The 23,446-nt window shown below is 43.9% G+C and overlaps 1 protein-coding gene across 4 annotated transcripts in view; it reads right to left on the minus strand.

Moving 5' to 3' along the window:
- ADAMTS17 (ADAM metallopeptidase with thrombospondin type 1 motif 17) overlaps positions 1–23,446 on the minus strand; it is a 350,614-nt gene that overhangs the window by 70,134 nt on the left and 257,034 nt on the right. For all 4 annotated transcript variants that reach the window (XM_030873117.2, XM_030873118.3, XM_060293908.1 and 1 more), the window contains 2 exons: positions 11,565–11,645; positions 2,899–3,056 (listed from right to left, as the gene is read on the minus strand). In XM_030873117.2, coding sequence (XP_030728977.1) covers positions 2,899–3,056; positions 11,565–11,645 — 239 coding nt within the window. The remainder of the gene's footprint in view (positions 1–2,898; positions 3,057–11,564; positions 11,646–23,446) is intronic.

Consider the following 23,446-nt stretch of genomic DNA (forward strand, 5'->3'; position numbering starts at 1 on the left):
GGGATTGGGGATTAGCAAATCTGTGGGCTCTAACTGCACTTTACATGGAGAGCTGCTCCAGGCAGAGCAAAGTACCCGTTCCCACAGTCACCCACGAAGCTGCCCTTACAGGGAGAAAGACACAAATATACTGCTTTTCTTAAACAGGCATCTGAACCAGTAGGGTTACTCTACTTTGAAAATGAACACCACTCTTCACACCCCGAGCACCAGTCACTGCTATGTGTAAGGCAGGCTCAAGAGTAGACACAGCCCCCTGCAGGGGAATCTTGGGGATGCCCGTCAAGGATGTAGGAGCCTTCCTGCTGCCATGGGAGCTAGGATGATGACGATGCCCACGGGGTGGCAGAGCCTGGCGCAGGGCTTAAAGCTGGGAGTGAGGGGAGGGGAGCCATCATCGTGCAGCTTGGGGACCCCTGGTTCTGCAATCCTGGTAAGTGGGAACTGGAAGGGCCTGCTCTTTGTTTGGTAATGCATGTTTCTAGCCCTGTAGAGAGAGACGTGCTCTACTGGCTTTATTTCACTATGTGTATGTAATGGTGCAAAAGAAGCACTCTTGTGGGAGCTTCAAGTGGCCTGGCTGTGGGTGGTATGTCCTTAGGCTACGCTTGGAACCAGGGGGCAGTCCTGGGTCTAAGCAGCTAGCAACTTCACTTCCAGCCCGGGGGCTGGGAGAGCCGGCCCGCAGGAGCTGGAGGCAGAGGGTGCTCCACCTGACCTGGGGAGGCCAGGTGGACGGTGTGCTGGACAACAGGAGCCGTCCTCCCTCCTAAGCATCTCCTAGCCCTCCAAGGGCTGCAGTTGCAGGCGGGGTGGGGTGGGGTGCTAAGAGCAGCCCAAACTGAATAAACATCCACTTCTCCAAGAAAGAGACTTGCAGTAATGCATTTGGAAAAATGCCTCCAGTTTAAAAAAAAAAAAAGGCTTTAAAAGAGATCTTTATTATCTCAGTATGGGAATAAGACTGGTGAATTGAGAATCCATATGAAACCAATTTCATGCAATTTTGTAGCCACGTATAATTTGTATGCGTGTGCATAATTGCTTTCAAATGCAGGTCCCCGTGGCTCTACGGGCGCTCCTGACCCTGCAAGCAATGTGCACACCTCAGTTAGGGGACAATGGATTTTCCTTCAGAGGCAGATGGGCTCCTCTCGTTTCTAGGTTTAAAAACTGGTAGTAACAATTGTATTTCAAGAGAGAAAAGTGATTAATGTTCAAGAGGGCAGGAACTTCAGCTGTGGTAGTTATTGCTTTCCCAGAGTTTTGTTTATTATGGTCTGAATGAATCCAGGCTGTGCATTTGCTTTAATGGGCTGACGATTCACTCACAGTTTATGAAAGCTTTTGGGAAAGAAAGGAAATAGGCCCATCTTGGTGTTTGCTAGAAAAGCAAATTCACATGCTGAAGGTGATGCTGCTATCTTGGGTTTTATCTTGTCTTTTACTTCCTCTTTTAGTCCCTCTGAATGACTGCTTTTAACTCAGGACAGGAGGATTTGTTCCAATGGCTTAGATTAGGAAACAATCTAATCACAGAGAAATGATTTAGGTACCGGTCCTGAGGTCCCAGAAATCAACTTGCAAGTATATACCTGCAGTAGATTTAGTGTGTGGAGTGTTGCACTGATAGATTTCTGGACAGTTTATGTCATCTGTGGAAACTGGCTCCCCTTACTCTTATCAGAAATTGTAACAGGGTTAGGGCCATTGTGGGTGACATCTCTGCTCACATGTAGAGCTGGTCTCCTCAGGCGAGTCCCTGGGAAGTAGTCTGGGAATCTCTTGGGTGTCACCTAATCTTGAACAGCTGCAGGTTGCCAGTGACCACAAATTAATGGGGAGATAAGAACTTCCAAGTAGAGACTTTGGCAGGCATGGAGGACAAAATGTGCTTTGATTGCAGACACACAAGCTGTCACAACTCCCATTCTTTGGAAGGAGACATGGATTCAATAATTACAAGCTATCAAAAGTTAGTCACGAGAAGTCCTAAACCCTGAGAAGGCAACGGTGGCATTCCTGTCCCTGGAGATCTTTCATATTCTTAAAAGGCAGCATAACCGGATGTTTCAGTGGTTTGCATGGGGTCCTCCCTGAGACAACACACAAGACCAGAGTGCCCTGATCTGGCCTGATTGTACAATTTCTCGAGACCACCTGGGGACTGAATAGGCCTGTAGAATCTGGTTCTCCCTTGATTCCTGAATCCTTGTTGCAAGCAGAGTCTGGAAAACCTGAGTGGTATTGGTTTGGAAACAGTGTCAACAGTTCATTTCCAAAAGGTAGTTTCCGATGTGGATATACAAACTGTGGGGCAAATCTAAGCCATCTGATATTAAAACATAGACTGTGGGGCTTCCCTGGTGGTGCAGTGGTTGGGGGCCGCCTGCCGATGCAGGGGGCATGGGTCGTGCCCCGGTCCAGGAGGATCCCACATGCCGCGGAGTAGCTGGGCCCGTGGGCCATGGCCGCTGGGCCTGTGCGTCTGGAGCCTGTGCTACGCAACGGGAGAGGCCGCAGTGGTGAGAGGCCCGCGTACCGCAAAAAAAAAAAAAAAAACATAGACTGTGAGTGGGGCTGTCTGCTTAATAATGTCAAGTCTCCCTGGCGGCCACATGGCTAAGCATTTCCTTCCTGGAGGTGGTTCCTTTTGGAAAAGATGGGAGTTCTGCCAGTAAAGAGCTAGGGCAAAATTTTGAGAGGGCAGAATTTTGAAGCATGTGGCAAAGGGATTAGATAAGAAAAGACCAAGAGAGAGACTTGAGCAGCAGGTGGCCAGGCAAACCACCAGGAACCAAGTGTACCTCCTGCCCACAGGGTCTCAGGGAACAAGTCAACTGGTAGACCTCTTGGAGCCGGTGGTCTCAAGACAAATGCAAAAGCACGGCAAATTACCATCAAATGCAGAGGCATTTTGGTTGGTCCCTTGGCGGAAATTTTCTCCCACAGGCCCCTTCTAACATAGCGGACGGTCGTGCCTGCAATCTGGAACTCTCCGGGGAGCTCTATCTTCCAGTCACTGTTGATGGATCTCTTGCTGGAGTCTTTGAGAGCTAGAAAGAAAATGGAACACCATGGAATCGGGGGAGTCAGTCTGTCTTTGAAGGGAGTCAGGGTGTCCTGAGCGGTGGGTTGGAGGTCTCACTCTCTACCTCCACAGAGTAGAAGAGGGAGGCCTGCAGTGAGAGAAAGGGAGCTTTCTTTGAGAACAGAAGCCTGGCTCACAGGGAGAGAACAGCTCCTGACCCCAGGACCCTCCGAGAGAGAGCTGTCGTGACTCCTGCACCTCTTGAGCATGGGCCACTGTCTCAGAATCAGCTCACTCCGTGGGGGGTGCGGGGAGGAGTGCCAGAGAATGGAGACAGCCACAGCTCAATCACATTTCACGAGATTTACAGAGTAGGGGGTTTTCCACCAGATGAACAGATTCTATTTTAACGTGTCCAAGGCTACAAAACAGGATTTGTAGCTTTAGCAAAATTCATCCTTCATTTTACTCTTAGCCACCTGGGGCTTTTTAGAGGGCAGCCTAACTCCAATGCCCCTCAAGGATTTGATAGCCCTGGATTAGTAAAGCAGATGCTCCTTCAAGAAACAGGTGTCATTCTATCAAACACAAGCGTCTGGAAGCCTGAGCCGCCTACAGGTGTGGTAGTAACAGTGAGCTGATGTCTTGTGGGTGGTGGGGGCCCTCCCACCCTCAGCTTTGTGGCCTTTGCTGGGTTCACATTTTGCTCTCTCACACTCCGTACAAAGTGTGTTGGAACTGACAAGGAATCGACATCTTGCTGATTGGCCATAGCAAAGATTTGGTTTTCCACACAAGCTATTATTATCTGAGTGCTAACCAGTGACTTTCTTTGTTGTTTCCTCACTTAGGTTTTAGAGTCATGTGGTTCTCATGAGGGAGCATTCTGCAATGAAATTCTGTTTTTTTGTGCTGTTTTGTTATTTAGGAAAGAAAGAAATAACTAGAACCTACTCTGGCATTTTGGAGGAGGTGGCAAATGAAAATGGGTGACAGTAAGTCTTTATGTCACTCAAAAAATAAAACTTTCCGTGCACCCCAAGTCCAATGCCATGCTCTCTGCCAGTGCAGCTAGAGTCCCCTGAGAACCAGATGCTCTCAATTACCTTGGGACCCTGCTCAACCCACAATCAGCGAAATCAGGTTCTATCCCATTCCCTACTCTCTGCTTATGAGGCCAGAAATATTAATGAAATGCCCACATTTAATACCGATTTTGGATAATGAGACTTGAAACCCAAAAGTGGTTTCGGTTAACCCTGAGTCCACGAACCCCTGGCTGGGTTAGGACCTGGTGGGTCCAGTCCTGGTCAGGCCACAAGCAGCTGGGGGATGCCGGCCTCCGCTTCCTCGTCTGCAGGACACAATGGTCCCAGCAGGCTCTCCTGGCCAGTAAGGGGGAGGTGCATGCTCAGGACTCTGTGCTTACAGGAACCACCAAGAGAAACCGAGGGACCTGGGAAGGGCTGCTTTCCAGCAGGATGGCTTCCAAGAGGGGGTTCATACTCAGGGTGGCTGCTCAGTGAGTGGCTGGGGATTACAGGACTCCAGGGAAGGCTTCGAAAAGAGAAAGCTCTACCACTTAGAATCGAATGCTTCCCTTCAAGAAATTCTACCTACTATCGAGATTTCCTGGCTAATGGAAGGAAGTGAGACTGTTGGGATACTCACAATTTCTGAGCCTTTTTCTCTTCCTCAGCCACTGCCTGCAAGTCCCCATTTAAGGGGCACATTCTCTGGTTTAGCTCCTCCATATGCTTTTACCCATTTAACCTTCCCAACAACTCTCTAAGGTAAAGGATTATTTTCCTTTTTTCACAGATGTGGAAATGGGGGCACAGAGAGGTTAAGTAACCTGCCTAAAGTCACTCCGCTATTACATTGTCATGTGGAGACCTGAACATAAACACACCAAGCTCCCACATTCTTTAGGTTATAGCATCAGTCTAGAGTTTTATGACAGACACTGAAATGTGCAAATGTCATATTCTCAAAGAGAACAAATTCCAAGCTCAAATTGCTGTGGGAGGTGTCTCACGTGCTACATACCTTCATAAAAATAACTAAACTTATGGTTTTCCACAGCTTCCAGTGAACTAATAACCTAAAAATACGTTTGGTCATGTTAGCTACTCAGGTATCTAGGCTAAAGCTGTATGGGTGTTCATTGTTCTTTCAGTTTCTCTGAAGGTTTGGAAAATTGTTTCTTGCACATGCATATGTAAATCTGGTTTTCAGAATCAGTATGGGCTGGTGGGAAGTGGCCGACAGACAAATGAGGGAACAGACACCTTTAAGAAAAGCCTCAGTAGGGGTTTCCCTGGTGGCGCAGTGGTTAAGAATCCGCCTGCCAATGCAGGGGACACGGGTTCAAGCCCTGGTCCAGGAAGATCCCACATGCCATGGAGCAACTAAGCCCGTGTGCCACAACTACTGAGCCTGCGCTTTAGAGCCTGCGAGCCACAACTACTGAAGCCCGTGCACCTAGAGCCTGTGCTCTGCAACAAGAGAAGCCACGACAACAAGAAGCCCGCACACCACAACGAAGAGTAGCCCCTGCTCACCGCAACTAGAGAAAGCCTGCGTGAAGCAACGAAGACCCAACACAGCCAAAAATAAATAAATTAAATCAAAAAAAGAAAAGCCTCAGTAAAAACAAGTCAGGGAAGCACAGGGAGCAGACACATCCCTACACCAATCCCTCACCTTTATCTGAGGGCCTTGTAGCTGGTGATGGAGGCACAGCTCCTGCCCTTGGGAGCTCAATGTTTGAAAGGGAGACTGGTGAGAAGACAGATAAACACGATACACTTCCAGAAGCTCAGTGACAGAGGCCAGTCTGGGGCCCATGCACAGTCGTGTGGGCAGAGACTGGGGCAGCTGGGGAAGGCCTTCTGAAGGAGGAGCCCTGAGCTGAGACTGAAAGAAAAGCAGGGAGAAGAGGTGGCCTGGAGCGTGTGGGCAGCTTGGGCTGTTGCTCCTTGCCTCCTTGTTAAGCTCAGTTTCTGTGCAGGGTGGTGGAGGGAGAAAGGTGCCCTGCCCCATGTGGAGAAGCAAGTGGAAGGTGAAGGAATACTGGAAGTCTGACTGGGAAGAGGAGGTGACAGAGAGGGGCTATGGAGGTGGAGAAGGAAAGAGAAGGCTCACTGTCATTGTCATTGGGGTGGGGACACAAGCATGTTGAGAACCCTTGAAACTGAGAATCAGAGAGATGAGCAGAATGAGTTTCTGTAAAGCTATCTGCTGACCCCCGTCATACGGGGGTCACCCCACAGAACCCATTTCCCACACAGAGACCAGGGGCACATTGGGGTGGCCCTCTCCTCCTGTCTCAGCCCACGCGTGTGCCCCAGTCGACTCCTGCGTTCAGTGCCCTAGGCTGGGCCCTGGACTTGTTCTGTCTTAGGGCTTCTGTGAGCATCTAGTGTGTTGCTGCCTGCCATCTCTCTCTCCTTCTGCAAGTAACAACGCCCAGAGAGCTTTTGGGGATGTGTTCTTCCCCCAGTCACGTGGGGCTGACCCCAAACTCCACCCCAGCTCCAGGAGTGCGTCCATCACCCAACCCTGGAAGGTAAGAGTCAATTCTAAGACTTTCATTCACCTTGGGAAGAAGGAGCTTTCTTTCCACAGGTTGCCCAGAGACTTGATATAAGTCTTGCCAGTACGTGGCAAGAGGTCCCTAGATTAAAGTCAACTGAGAAAGGACAGCAGTGCCAGGACAGAGACTATTTCCCATGATATCATTTTAAGCCCCTGGATCCAGCAGTGTCTGAAGCCAATAACACAGAAACTGAGAACTGGGTTTAGCTTTCACATGTCACATTTGGAGGTTGGTTTTTAAAAAATACTAACCATGATGGGGCCAGGGCAGGCTGAGAAAGAAAATTACTAGTATGGATTCCTAGAAATCACGCTAGGATCCTCACTAATGTCAGCTTAGTACCCCCTGAGATTCAGAAGACCCGGTATACTCTATCCAGGCTCGCCTGGGCCCTGCTCCTGTCCGGCGCTTTGTTCAGGATGCGCGGCTCTTTCTCACTTGGCCTTGTTTCTAAGGTGCTCTAAAAGGACTTTATTGGATTATAAACAGAAAACCACCCCGCCTCCGTGCCAAAAGTCAAACACCTGTGAGGTCAAGAGTGGGAAGGACTGGGAAAAGTGCAGGAGGGCACACCTGGGGCCGATCATAAACCCATCCACAGAAATGCCGCGCAGAGGTGTGGGGGCCGCCTGGGGAAGCCCCACTTCTGCCGGCAGAGGCACTCGCTGTGAGTGACACAGGGGACAGACGAAGACCCTGCTGGGCCTGGTGGCATGCCACCCTCTCACCACCAGGGGAGTGTCCTGCTTGGCAGTAGGGGTTGGGGGAGGCGACATTTCAGGAGGCGGCCCGCAGGGTGGGTGGGGGAGGCCGTGGAGGAGTGAGTATGGTCAGAGAAGGGGGGAGGGCAAATGAGAGAGGCAGGCAGTGGCTCACCGGCTCTTCCAGAAAAGGCCAGCAGCAGGATGGGGAGGAACACGTCAGACAGTGCAGTGCTGGTGGCAGGCTCTCTGGGGAAAGCAGCCTAGATTTATAGTGCTTGTCACTATGCAAGGTGTAAATGTGCCCACATGACAGGTTTCAAGTTATCCACGTGAGCTCTGTGAAGGCAAAGATGGGAAGAGATGCGAACCGTGACCTCCCCCATCCACATACCGCTGCTGGGCACTCCCAGGACTTCTGAAGTCACCTGTCTTTGCAGTCACCTGACCCCCAGGTCTTGGCCTGGGGCTGCTGAATTGGCAAAACCTCATACTGTCACAGCCTCAGGGTATGTGTGTGGTCGGGGTCGGGGCTTTCACGGTTCCAGAAAGCATCTACTTTGCTTGTCCAAGCTCTGCGGCTGCCATCTGCACGACGGCTGCAAACTTCCAGGCACCCCAGTCTCAGCTTTACAACTGCCACTTGACCCCTCGTCTGAAAGCCGGATCCCCTTCCTCAGGACAGTGTGATCGTGATGACACCCCTTCATGCATTTTGCAGTGGGATGAAAACTCAGAGGCAGAATTATAAGTAGCAGGCCAGCAGTTCCAAGAATCATGGGGATCTCTGCAAGCCTGTTGACTCTGGGGTGAGTCATTTAGTCAGCAGGATTCAAAATTTGCAGGTTGCCGTGGTCCATGCTGAGAAATCAGAACTTCCTGCTAAAATTGGAGTTTAGCACCTGACATCCCTTCAAAAGGGTAAGACTGCAGCCTCAGAAGGTCTGTTGGAACATCAAGATCTGAACATCACTGACAGTGAATTGATAGGTTCAATGCGGAGTCTGATGAGAAAACCACCTTGTGGGGCCATGTCAGCCCCAAAGAGAGAGTGTGCAGGTCACTCCTGGCCCATCTGTAGCGGCCTCCACCCCGGAGCAAGCTTCACAGAGCAGGGTCTGTGAGAGCCGGGGAGGCCGAAGCTCCGGGGCCCCTCTTGTGCACCAGTCCTTTCCAAGGCCCTATACGTAGTGTATTCTTTCCCGTAAAGAAGGCCTCCCGGGCTTCCCCGGTGGCGCAGTGGTTGGGAGTCCGCCTGCCGATGCAGGGGACACGGGTTCGTGCCCCAGTCCAGGAAGATCCCACATGCCGCGGAGCAGCTGGGCCCGTAAGCCATGGCCGCTGGGCCTGCGTGTCCGGAGCCTGTGCTCCACAACGGGAGAGGCCACAGCAGTGAGAGGCCCGCGTACCACAAAAAAAAAAAAAAAAAAAAAGGCCTCCCAAATTAAATAAGTTTTGGGCCCCAGAAATTCCCGTTCCTCTCCATCCTTTGCCATCAATGGTATATGCAAGCCCCCTTCATCTGTAAGTATTTTGAGATTAGTTTATATTTGAAATTAGAATTTTTAGGCCTAGAAACTCAACAGGGGCCATTAAGATGATGACAAATGCTCTGCTTTGATAGGGAAATATAAAGTTAAGAACAAAGGGAATTCCTGAGCGACTTGATCCCATCTTTAATGTCTGTAGTTCTGATTTGCTGGGGAGGATATTTTCACTTGCTGATCCTGCCTCAGTCAGAGGGTGGATGTTTTAAACCCTGTCACAAATATAGCAGCACTTGCTTTTGTGTGTGTTGCTTAGGAGCCCTCAGAAGCCTCTCAACAGCTGGAGAGACTTCTGCAGGGATGAAGATGGCACACGCTCTCCCTTGCTACCACAGCAGAACCAAACCTCCTCAATGGCCTGGAATGTGAGGTCATATGGTGACCGTCTGTTTCCCTCAGGGCCCTTCTATCTCTCTGTGGACATTTATACAATGTCCCTGTAGTTCCCGGCACTGTGAGAGATCCTGAGCCTTTCCAGGGAGCAGGGAGGGGGCATTCCTGCTGGGATGGCTCGGCTCCTCTCTGGAGCTGCTTGGGGGCAGGCACAAGAGCTCGGATCCTGTCTGCATGCCCACTCCCTGCATGGCGCTGTGAAGAAGCCAGGCTCCTTTCTGTCTCTCTCCCTCCTGGATTCCACTGGAAGACTTGACCCACGTTCAACCTGCTTCTAATCCTGGCGTTGAGTCAGCTCCTTTTATTTCCACTCGGAGTTCTGCCAGCTCTGCTCTCAGCTATGGATGCAAACTGCAGAGGCATTTCCTGTTCCAGGTGGTTTTGAGCAGAAAGCCAGGCAGCATGGGTTGAAGGTAGGTGGGGTGAATTCTTTAGGAACTGCTCCCGCAATGTGAGAGTAATTCAAAGTTACACAGGGTTGACTTCCAAAGCACCCAGCCCCGAGTGGAAACAAGGCTTGTTGAGCTAACTTTAGAAACGTAACAAGCATGGACCACCTTCGGATTTCCCTTGTGCACACACCAGACCCTGCGGTTTCCAGATAAGAGGACAGAGGCTGGCTCCAACCTCCCAGGGAGGTCCAGTGCTTCTGGGGAGCTGAGAATTCATCCTGAGACATTCAACCAATCTCTTCGGGATGGACATCTGCTTCTCTGAAATCCACACACCAAAGCAGTAGCAATGGGCAGGTTTAACATATGTTCTCCAGTGAAAAATCGTCCCCACTCCATCTCTGGCCATGACTGACACCTCAGAGTAATTCTGGGAGGCTCCATGAGTTGCAGCAGACCCAGCTGCAGTGAGGAGCTTGGACAAGCTGCTGAACTCCTAGAGCCTCATTTTCCTCCTCTGTGAAATAGGCACGTCAATTCTCTGCAGTACATTGTGGAGTTAGGGGTCAGGTCTGCAAAGCAGAGCAGGGCTCAATGACTGGGAGTCACAACGTCGATGTCACTGTTATTATTGGAATGTGTGGCCCTCAGGCTTCAGGAGCGGAGAGGGACCACCGTGAGAGCTGGCTCCCCAGGCACCATCCACTAGTTGTTATTTGTTGGCCCTAAGATGGGTTCCAGTGAAAAGTCATTTTTACTACAGGAATTAGGTGTTGAGTGATCTAAGAGATTCTGACATCCCTCTGTCATTCTTATATCACGCAGAAACACAGAAGTAAAGATAATGTTCTCATTTTCACCAGATACCTTGGGCTGGAGGAACAGTGCTGGGAAGTCTCGGAGGGCAGGACTGGAAGCTGAGGAACTTATTTGCAGGGCACCTACTGGTGCTTTATGGAAGGGCCAGTAAGCCGACCTCGGAATTGCCCCAGCACCTGAGATACTGGGATCATGATTTTTGAATATGATAAGGGTCAAAGGTGATGGCAGACTCCCACAGAGGCCCAGTGCTTCTGGGGAGCAGGAATGTCAACTCCAGGTCTGGGAGGGCCAGTGTACCAGTTGGAAAGGCTAACTTTGGGGGTGACACTGGGTGATGGGGCTCTGAAGCAAATGCTGGTAAACTTGACCAAATTTCCTGAGGTGGGAAGAAAGGAGGGGGACTCTTTGAGACTTTAGTAAAAAGGCCATCACTTTGAAGAAGGTGCCGAGAGCAGCACAAGGCCCAATTTCGGAAAGCATTTACGAGCATTGTTCTAGTTGTAGAACAACAGCTGGGACAGTTTCAGAGAACAGTGCCAGGCAGGACTGGGCCAGCGTCCATGCCGGGGAGGTGGAAAAAACCACGGACGGGGCTGATGAAAACTGACATGGATGTCAACCCAAAGGACAGCAAGGTCCTAGGCTGGCAGCAGGAACAGCAGCAGCCATTATGGCCTCCAGGACACAGGTGGATGGGAGGCAGGTAAGAGCGTTGGGAGGAGGGGGCAGGGCTACCTGAGCTCTCCTGGGGTTACTTTGGGGGACTTAGGCTATCCCAATTCCTCACAACTTCTTTCACTCACTCTTCTGTCACCCGCTTTCCTGTCCGAAGCTGGTGGTTCCTACTCACCCCTTCCCCTCGCCCCTCATCTACCTTGGGGATGGCTGCACTTGAGCCAAATACGACAGCACTGTTTGGTCCATGCTGATTAGTCATAGCATTACACCTAAAATATGGGTATAAAACCAATGGCTTGAGAGCACCCCTTCAGCATTTTGCTGAACCAAATTAGCAGCCTGATTGTCCAAATCAATGCTCAGAACATAAACTATGAGTCAAACAATTTTTTGTTTTACCCAGAAAACTGTGGGCAGGTTTATCTTCCACCACGCGAATCCTTCGAGCTCCAGCTGGAATGATAGCAGCTTCAATATAACCTGTAGTGACAGATAACACACAGGTGAGCCGACCAGACCTCTACCCTCCATCAGAGGCCCCGCAGCACCCCCTCACCAAAACCCACACTGCTGCACCCCCATGGTAATTTCAGAGCCCGCAGGCTTGCAGAGCTCTGAGAAATCAAGACAGTCAAGAAGTGTGCTAGGGCCAGAATCTCCTGGCTGCCCAAATTCCAGAGAGTACCACTTGCATGTATTATGAGTTGAACTGTGTCCTCCCACCCCCAAATCCATATGATGAAGTCCTAACCCCCAGGACCTCAGAATGTGACCTTACTTGGAAATTGGGCTGCTACAGATGTAATTAGTTAAGATGAGGTAATACTGGTGTAGGGTGGGCCCCTAATCCAATATGACTGGTGTACATATAAAAAGAGGAAATCTGGACACAGACATGTACACACGGAGAACACCATGTAAACATGAAGCAGAGATCGAGATGTCGCATCTTACAAGCCAGAGACTGCCAGAAAACCACCAGAAGCTAGAAGAGAGGCACAGGACAGATTCTTCCTCACCTTCACAAGGCGCCAACCCTGCCGACAACTTGATCTCAGACTACTAGCCCCCAAACTGTGAGACAATAGGTGTCTCCTGTTTATGCCACCCAGTTTGTGGTACTTGGTTACAGCAGCCCTAGCAAACTAAGAGCCTGGAGTTCTTTGTGAAGAGCACCTCCCTAGAGCACGAGTGTAGAGTGCCCCTGGCTGTGTCATCTATTGGATTCCTTCACTCTTTGCTGTACTTTGAACTTTTTCCTGATTCCATGGGATGACAGCAGAAGCCAGGCTACTTGCCCTATGACAAAACCACTGCCTCAATACTGGGTACCATTTCCTGCTTTCAGTGCCGTTTGGGTGTTTCTGCAACCGTTGCAGTATGTACTTTTGTCCATTTCCTTGAGTACTTCCAAGTATAATGGGGTCCCTCAGAGGCCAGGGCCTTCTGCCCATGCTCTGACCCCACATGTGCCCAGAATGGCAGGTGGTTAGCAAAGATTCAGGAGGAAATGATTGAGGCTGTCAGGGAGGAGGTCAGGGGCCGGCTGATGCCTGGTTAACTGGGCAACTGTGTCAATTAATGAGTCCAACATAATGGTGAGATTCTGAAATGCAGGCTGGTAATCATTTTGTTTTGGCTTACATTTGGGTTTTAGACAAAGGTAATGTGCATTTGCTTCAATGATTTAGATGATGATACCAAATTAGATGATAAATCCTACCCCTGTGGTTCCCAAATGTGATCATCAAAATCAGCAGGGGAGTTTTAAAAATGAGAGATTTCTGGGCCCAGGTATGTAGAGATTATGGAAATATCTATTTTGAGGAGTTTATTTCCTCATTTTCTCATAGTAAAAATGGCTTTATTTTCATTATAAATATAGTACATGATAATTCAAACCACAAAAGGGGAAAAACTAAAACCAACCTATACAACATAGCACCAAGAAAATTACCCATATTTTTGATGACCAGCCTTTTCAGCATCTCTTAATGCATATAAACATACACACATCATTTTATGCCAATCGGGTACTATATATGGTTTTAAAAGATCAGGGATAACTTTAAAATAAACAGTTTTGCTAGGCAATGTGTGCCCAAGGTGTAAAATTCAAAAGTTATAAAAGGATATAGTAGAAAGTAGATTGATCTGATAAGATACATCCTGTAGCTGGCTGTCTTTCTAACACTCTTATTGTTTACAATAATTTGTTATTTTTTGGCTAGGTTTCTATGTAATTAACTGAAATGTGCCCATATGACAGTTTTGTTTCTTCCTTTCTGATCTTTATGCTTTGGATTTCTTCTCCTTTCACCATTCTGGTTGGAACTTACAAAACCACGTCGTATGCCACATGAGATAGTGGCATCCTTGTCTTATTCATGATGTTGGAGAAACGCCTCCAGAGTTTTCCCACTGAAAATGATGTCAGCAGTGAGAATGTGATAGGTATCATTTATCAGGTTAGGGAAGTTTACTTTTACCCTAGTATGTTAAGAGCTTTTGTTATGAAGAGGTATTGAAGTTAATCAAGTGCTTTTTTGCATCTACTGAGATCATCATATTGTTTTTCTCCCAAACAATACAAAGACTTCAGAGCAGTTTAACTGTAATCACACTTGTCATGGCTAACATGGTGTGTGGGTCGGTATCTCAGTCTTGTTTTTCCTTCACCAATACATTTTAGTTCATTGTTATTTCTTTTTTATTCTGAAGTTTTCCTGTAAACCTTTAATTATATTTATATTTCTATTATGTGACTTAGCTGTAAGTAAAATATTTTAATCTCTGGATATTAAAAGATGAGGAAATCAGCATAAGTATACCGCCCTCCACTCTCTTACACCCCTCTTCAACTTTTACTGAATCATTCCTACATTGTATTAGTTTATGACATTTATCTTTTGGTCTCTAAGATAATTCCTCCAGTTGTTTTAGTTTTAGTTCTAAAAATTAATTTAATGTTTACTGTGTGTCTTTTTTCCAGCTTTTCCAATAAATTCCTGCTTTCCTCAAGTTTGTTCTGAGATGGGCTCAAAGAAAATTACAGTTTCTGAATTGTAATATAGTGAAAAAAAAATACTGTTCATTATCCTGATACTTGAATACCAGTTTGGCTGGTATAAGATCCTTGAGTCACACTTTCTTTCTCTGATGCTATTATTTGAATTGTTCCATTGAATGCTAGTGTGGAAAAGTCTGAGTCCAATCTGATGTTTTCCCTTTATTAGCTTACCTAAAATTTGGATCAGATACTCAAAAGATTCTTAACTCTAAAATCTAATAACTGTTAGGCTATTCATAGTTTTGTGTAACTTCTTCCTGGGACACAAAGCTATATTATTATTATTAGACTTAAATATATATATATATATATATATATATATATATATATTTATTTATTTATCAATTTGTTTGGTGTTCTTTTTTCAGGGATACCAAATTATTTGTGTTTGACCCCCCTTTTTTTCCGTAGTGCTCATTTAATCTCTTATCCTTCTGATTCTTTGTTTCCATTTTGCTTTGCTCATTTTTCTCAGTCCTGTCCTCCATGCTTCTCATTGTGTTCTCAGCAGTGAGATTTCCTTTGCTTCCATGCAGACTTGGTTTCTGTGATGGACTCATTTTCTTCTTCTACATTTTTCCTCAGCTGAGTCACATTTCATCTCCCTTTGTTGCTTCACTGCTTATTCCTTGAGATCTCATATCTTATCAATGAGTTCTTCTTTTATTGAGGGTATTATTTAATCAGTTTTTGGAATTTATGACAATAACGTTTGGTCAAAATTTTCATCTTCTCCTTGGTAACATTTTGCTGGTGAGTTTTTTTAAATCAGTCATTTGTTCTCCTTGTCCCTTTTATCCTTTTCCTATTGCAGTATACGTGTGTTGATCCTGTACTAATTTTCTTTCTAAATTTATTACTAATTTTTAAGTGACACAGGTTCCTCTATGTTTGTGTGGGAAGAACAGGACAATGTTGTGGGCTAACAGAACTTTCCCTTAGTTTACAGTAAAATTTGTTAGGACATGGGTTTGTGTGTATCAGTGAGTTAATTTTTATGTTTGGAAACATTTATGTATTTTAAATTTACAGAAATATACATGTGTATTTTCCCATTATCAAAATTTTAATAATACAGGTAAATCTCAAGTCCCCTTAATCCCACTCCCCTGCCCTGTGGGAACTGCCACTATTAGCTTGGTATATATTCATTCAGATATTTTACTATTTATCCAAATATCTACACAAATATATATATGAAAATATCACATAGTATATTTTTTATTTGTCTATATTTTATATAATTGTTAGGAATAACATTTATGACTACTGTATTATACTACAATTTTTTAAAAAAGCATGATGTGTCTTGGAAAGCTCTCCATGTGAGTATGTATAGCTCTCCTTATTTTTCATTTAAATTGCTATGTAGTTTATGTAACTACGCCCCTACTGATTTAGGTTATTTCAAAATTGTCATTTAGAACATTTAGGTTGTTTCAAAATTGTCACTTTTGGAAACAATGCTGTATCATGTATGAATAGGCACACAAAACCCCTCAATTAAATACCAGCAACCTATTCCAACAACATAAAAAAAGATTATACACCATGATTAAATATAATTTATCCCAGGAATTCAAGGTTGGTTTAACATATAAAAACCAATCAGTGTAATTTATTCAAAAAAGGGCAAAACCCACCTGGTCATTTCAGTGGATGCAGAGAAAGCATTTGGCAAAATTTAATACTCTTCCATGATAAAAATACTCAACAAACTACGAATAAAAGGAAACTTCCTCAGCCTGATAAAGAGCATTTACAAAAACCCCACAGCTAATATCAAACTTAATGGTAAAATAATGCTTTCCCCCTAAGATCAGGAAGAAGCAAAGGATGTTCACTCTTGCTATCTCTACTCAACATTGTACTGGAAAGTTCTCTCTATGTCAATTAGGCAAGAAACAATTTTTTAAAACGCATCCAAATTGGAAAGGAAGAAGTAAAATTATCTCGATCTGCAGATGTCAAGATCTTATATACAGAAAAATACTAGAAAAGCCACTAAAATCTGTTAGAACAGGTTCAGAAAAGTTGTAGGATATAAGATCAATATACAAAAATCAACTGCATTTCTATACATTAGGGGTAAACATTTCCAATAAAATTAAGAAAACAATTAGACTTAAATAAAATCAAAAAGAATAAAACACTTAGGAATAAATTTAACAAAAGATGTGCAAGATTTCTACACCAAAGACTGCAAAAACACTGTTGAAAGATATTAAAGAAAATCTAAACAAATGGAACAACATTCCAGGTTCATGGATCAAAAGACTTAGTATTGTTAAGCTGGGAATACTTCAAAACTGACTTACAGATTCAAAACAATCCTTACTAAAATTCCAGCTTGTTTTGCCCAAAATGACAAGATGATCCTCAAATTCATATTGAAATGCAAGGGACCCAGAACAGCCAAAACAATATTTAAAAAGAACAAAGTTGTAGAAGTGACAATTCTTGCTTTCACAGTTTTCTAGCCAGCTCCAATCATCAAGACAATGTGGTACTAGCATAAGGACAGATATGTCTATCGATGAAATATAATTGAGAGTCTAGAAATAAGTCCCTTATTGATTTTTTAAAACAAAGATGTCAAGAATATTCAATGGAGAAAGAACATTTTCAACAGTGTTGGGATAACTGTATATCCACATACAAAGGAATGAAGGCAGACTCTTACCTCAAACCATACAAAAAAACCTAATCTAAAATAGATCATGGACCTAAATCTAAGAGCGAAACTATAAAACTCTTAGAAGAAAACATAGGAGTAAATCTTTGTAACCTTGGATTAGGCAATGGTTTCTTAGATAGCAAAAGCACAAGCAACAGAAGGAAAAAAAATAAAGTGGATCATATCAAAATTTTAAACTTTGTGCTTCAAAGGACACCATCAAGAAAGTGAAAAGGCAAACTCACACATTGGGAGAAAATACTTGCAAATCATTTTGATGAAACAACTGCGTCCAGAGTATATAAAGAAAACTTACAACTCAATAATAAAGTGACAATCCAATTTAAAAATGGGTAATGGATTTTAATAGACATTTCTCCAAAGAAGATATATGAATGGCCAGAAGCACATGAAAGATGCTCAACATCATTAGCCATTAGGGAAATACAAATCAAAACCATAATGTGATACCACTTCACACCCATTAGGATGCCTATAACACAAATGATAAACAATAAGAAGTGCTGGAGAGGATGTGGAGAATTTGGAACCCTCACTTATTGCTAGTAGGAATGTAAAATGGTGCAGGCATATTGGAGAAGAGTTTGGTAGTTCCTCAAAAATAGAATTACCATATGACCTACCAATTCCACTCCTATGTATACACCCAAGAAGAATGAAAAATATGTCCATGCAAAAACTTATACACAAATGTTTATGTCAGCATTATTCATTCTAACCAAAAAAGTAGAAACAACTCAAATGTCCATCAACTATTGAATGTATTTTTAAAATATGATATAACCATACAATGGAATATTTATTGTTCAGCAAAAAAATAAAAAAGGAATGAAACATTGATAGATGTTTCAAGGAAGAACCTTGAAAATACTATGCTAAGTTACAAAAGCCAGTCACAAAGGACCACGTATTATACGATGCGACTTATATGAAGTGTCCAGAATAGATAAATAGATGGACAGAGAAAGTAGTTGCCTAGGGCTGGGGTAGGAGGGAGATGGGGAATGACTGCTAATGGGTGTGGGGTTTCTTTCTGGGATGATTGTGGTCATGGCTGCAAAACTCTGTGCATGTACTAAACCTCCCTGAATTGCACACTTTAAATGGATGAATTTTATGATGTGTGAATCATATCTCTACAAAGGTACTAAAAATAATACTGCAATGAACAGCTCTGCACATGTCTTCTTGTGCATATAAACAATGTCATACCAGGCCAGCTGTGAGAATTGCTGGGTCAAACACACATGTAGTTTAAATGTTAAATGTTAAATGTACATCTAAATTGCCCTCCATTATGGCTTAACTAATATAGAAGTCAGCCAATACTACAGGAGAATACATGTTTATTCACAGGCTTCTTAATACTTGATATTATCAATCCTCTGGATATTTGCTAGTTCAAGACGTGAAAAATTGTTACGTCATAAATATAATTTGTTTTTCCCTCATTATCAATATGGCCGTGCATCTTAGCACATATTTATTGGTCGTTCGCATTCACTCTTCAGTTAACTGTCTTGCTCATAAGTGTTGCCCATTTTTCTACTGGCTTTTTGTTTTGATTTAATTGATAAGCAGGAGTCTTGGAAATATATGTTAATATCTATTAATATGTATTTAATACATTTTAGACTCAAACTCTTTACTCACTAGACTTGTTGCACACATTTTTTTCTGTCATTTGTCATTTGTTTATGGTGCCTTTTATTACAAGGTTTTAATATGATAGTCATAGTTTTAATATTTGAGATCTCCTTTTAGTTTTGATTGCTTCTTCTCATGACATTCTGTATTGGTTTTATGCATAAACTCACTTCTCAAATCTAAGAATAGTTAATAGAGATTTTGAACTTCTATTATTTGAGTTATCCTGCTTTTCCCATGGGTCATCTTTTCAGTTATCTTGGTCTTTCCCATTTGTGTTGCAGACTCTTTCAAGAAGGATGCCACAGATGGGTTGTCTCTATATACAGTAGCCCCCTTATCTGCAGTTTAGCTTTCTGTGGATTTAGTTACCTGTAGTTAGCTACAGTCCAAAAATATTAAATGGAAAATTCCAGAAATAAACAATTCATAAGTTTAAAATTGCATGCCATTTTACTAATGTGATGAAATCTCACACAGTCCCACTCCGTCCTGCCCAGAACATGAATCATCCCTTTGTCAACCATATCCTGCCTGTTAGTCACTTAGTAGCCATCTCAGCTATCAGATTGACTGTTGTGGTATCACAGGGCTTGTGTTCAAGTGACCCTATTTTACTTAATAACAGCCCCAAAGCGCCAGAGGAATGATGCTGGCAACTCGGATGTGCCAAAGAGAAGCTGTAAAGTGCTTCTTTAAGTGAAAAGGTGAAAGTTCTAGACTTAATAAAGAAAGGAAAAAAAAGTTATATGCTGAGGTTGCTAAGATCTATGGTAAGAACGAATCTCCCATTTATAAAATTGTGAAGGAAAAAGAAACTTGTGCTAGTTTTGCTGTTGCACCTCAAACCGCACAAGTTATGGCCATGGTGCGTGATAAGTGCCTAGTTAAGATGGAAAAGGCATTAAATTTGTACCATAAGATATTTTGAGAGAGAGAAAGACCACATTTACATACATTTTATTACAGTATATTGTTATAATTGTTCTATTTTATTATTAGTTATTGTTAATCTCTTACTGTGCTTAATTTATAAATTGAACTTTATCACAGGTATGTATTTGTAGGAAAAAAGCATAGTATATATAGGGCTCCGTACTATCTATGCTTTCAGTCATCCACTGGGGATATTGGAAGTTATCCCCCAGGGATAAGGAGGGACTATTGTATATGGGCGGTGTTTGCTGGTGGTCAGGAGTGGCTTTCAGTTAGGGGGCAGGGAGTGTTTTATGTGTTGGCAACCGAAATACCAGAATGCAGAAAAGTTTGCTGTAGGTGATGTGTCATGATGCTGGCCACCAAATATTTCCAGGTCTCTCTCTGGAATCATGGTAGGAATGCATTTCCTTGCCCTCTTAAAATTGTGTGACCATGTAACTTACTTTGACCCTGAAAATGTGGGTGAAAGTGATGTGTACATAGAAGCTTTAAGAGCACCAGCACCTGATTTGCCGTGTTCCCTTCTTCCTGCCAAGGTGACTGTGGCAGTGTGTGGACAATAAAATCTCTGTCAGCCCAGGTCCACGAGTGGTTACGGTATGCAGAGCCTCCTGCCAACCCATGCTGGACATGCAGCGTGAGCAAGAAATGAACTTTTGTGTTAAGCCACTGATTTGGGGGGTATTTACATTGTGTTTTGTTTGTTTGCTTGTTTACCACAGCAAAACCAAGTCTATTTATTCTGATTAAAACACATATGAACATCCACTTGAGGTGTCCTTGTTCTCCCTAGATCTTTTAAAAAGTTCCTGTTTCAGGGGGTGGGGGTGGGCAAAATGGGTGAAAGGAGTCAAAAGGTATAAACTTACAGTTATAAAATAAATAACTCATGGGATGTAATGTACATCATGGTAACTGTGGTTAATAATAGTGTTGCATATTTGAAAGTTGCTAAGAGAGTAAATCTTAAAAGTTCTCATGCCAAGCAAAGAATTCTGTAACTATGTATGGTGAAAGATGTTAACTAGACTTACTGGGGTGATTATTTCACAATACATACAAATATAAAATCATTATGTTGTACATATGAAGCCAATATAATGTTGTATGTCAACCATATCTCAATTAAAAATTAAATGGTCTTTGATAATGGAAAAAAAAAAGTTCCTGTTCATTCATTTTAAAGTGATCTTGAGAGGCCAAGGAGATAAACACCTGTGTTCAACCAGCCATTCTGCATGGAAAGTTTAGCGGGGTCCTTTAGTCTTGATAGCAAATGTTTTGGTGGTGTTACCACAGATCCAGCCTCGGACACTTACAAATAAATGTTCTACTTGAAGACTTCACAGGTGGCAACATAGTCCGGTTTGAGTTGTTTACTTCTTGTGCCCTGATCCATCCTGATTCCCAAGCAGGACGACTTCTTGAACCAGATGGGAGTGTGGTCCTCCAGGAGATCCCTTCCAACCACCTCTGACTTAGAGGAAGCAGCAGCACTAACGTGCCCACACAGTCCCTCCACTGTCCTTATAGTGTGAGGCAAGGTTTTTTGATTAAAAATAGTTTTTGCTCCAGGAATGCTTCTCTACTTAAAAAGGGTGGCCACAAAAAAACATCTTTGAGAATCACAGCACTGGATTTTGTACCATAAATTTCTCTTAGAGAAATCCATTTCTTCTGGGGGAGTTTGAAGAATTATTGGATTCCAGGCATACAGGATTGTGAATTACCAAAAACAAAGACAAAATTGTCTGAGTTCAGTGGTGATTAAAACCTTTTTTGGAGGAATCTCCACTTAAAGCACAAAACTGACCTGGGAACAGGATCTGCTTGGGGAGCTGAATTATTCTCTGAGAGCTACTGCTGTTACAAGGACTTTTCCTATTTTGTGACTAACAAACCTTGGTGTTAGCGTCACCAGGCTGCAGAATCTAAGGCAACAGACATATTCGCCAGGGTCCAAATTAGTTAATTTTCCACATTCCACAGCAAGGGGCATCTGCAACTAGTGCACGCTCACCATGCCTATTTTTAAGTTTAAATTTGGCACAAGTAGCAACACTGAAAATGTACCTGTTTCCTCTCCTTTCTCATATACCCTCTGGGGCAGAGGCAGATGAACAGTAAAGAGCTCAGGGTAGACACACAACTCAGGTGCGGCACATCCTCAGGTGAACCCTGAACAATGGGTCAGGTCATTGTGCCTGGGCTCTGCTAACCTTTCTTTCTAAGATGAGCCTCTCTGCTCAAGATATGGAGGGAAGTAATGAAAGAGAATATCCCTGAAATGAAATGCAGGGCCTCTGTCCTCAAGCCAAAGAAACCATCTGTCACTCACTGTCCTCTTTCTGATGGCCCCTACCCTACCTAGAGCTCAGAGCCCACCCTGAGGTTGTTGTGAAGAGTGACCAGCAAGGGAAAGAGCCCTATCACCAAGTCCCAAAGCACCTTGTCATCCCTCATACCAGATGTCCCCCTATGCAGATGCCAGACATCACCATGTTGACTGGGCATGAAATATAATTAAAGGGGGGCTTTACTCTAAGAATTCACAAGATAGAGTCATACTTTAGGTAAGATAGCAAGACTATCTTTGGAATGATTTTCCATTCTAGTCTCTGCCATCAAGCAGGAGAAATCCAGTTAGAGGGACATGATTTGGGGTCATGAGGAAGCCAAGGATAAAATTCAATACTGTTGCCATTATTCTAGGAGAACACGTAATTTTTGCCATAAGGGCAAGTAGTCAGAAGGAACTTCAAAGTAATGTTGACCTTAAACCTGCCTCAAATGTTCTGAAAAATTAATATCATCAGGCTATATTTCCCTGCAAAATACTTTTTGTCTGAACTTCACAAGTAGATGATTTAGATCATATTTTTCCCTTGTTTCAGGTTCAGCAGCAATAACTTTCCTTGGAAGAAAACCATTGAGATGGTAAGGTACCATGATGGAACACAGGTAACATCCTGGCTATGAGGACTGGGCCACTTTCAAAAGGTTGTATCAAACACATACAAAAGAAAAATCAAAGTTCTTTTTTTTCTGGTAATAATCTTTAAAAGTGCTTGTTGGAGGATTTGTATAAGTTTCTAGTTTTCTCTTTTTGCAGAAGTTGTTTATGAGAGTATTACTGTCTTTATCCCTAAAGGTTGTTCTGGTTTCAGTGGAAAAGGATTTGGGAAGCCCAGGAGTCGAGACTAATATTCTGGTTCAGTTCTCAGAATGTGAGGTCAGCACAGGTGGGCCAAAGCAAGGCCATGGTTTTTATCTCTAGCACGAAGACCAGAAGGGTCTTACCAAGCGCTCTCTGCCCTTTGGGAAGCCCAACCCTGTAATATGGAAACTTCCTTATGGAAGAAAGCATCATCTGTGGCTAAATTCTCTGGCATATCTTAGCATTTTCTGCCGAAGTGCCAGGTGGGGCTGAGGAGAATGAAGATGTATCCCTGGCACGCTAACATGTGTTTCTGTATGGCCCCTAATCCCATGACTCTTTATCTTTCGCAGCCTTAAAATTGGTTTTATTCTATATTTTTTCTTTTTGGTAATCAGTCTTAAACATCAATTACACATGAGCGATAAATGGCCTCAGTGTTTATCCGTGGCTTCATGCATGACTCACTCCCACTGACTCTACTCAGCAAACATTCAGGCACGTAAGTGAGGTAAAAGCCCCACACCAGGCACGTCACCACTAGTTCTGCACAGAATAGCCAAACATCTTACATGAGAAACACCTGGGAACAGCCTTTGCCATCACACACGTGGACACCTTGGTACAAAGGTTATTCTTGACTAAGAAAAAGAAATACATTGTAATTGGTTTACATGCACATTGCAGGAACTGATACTGTAGTCTGTAGTCAGTGCAGAGAAGAGTCCTGTGTCACCATCAGACAGTGGTAAATTTCCCCATGGAACCTC

Source organism: Globicephala melas, chromosome 2 (assembly GCF_963455315.2).
Source record: "Globicephala melas chromosome 2, mGloMel1.2, whole genome shotgun sequence".
Lineage (NCBI taxonomy): Eukaryota > Metazoa > Chordata > Mammalia > Artiodactyla > Delphinidae > Globicephala > Globicephala melas.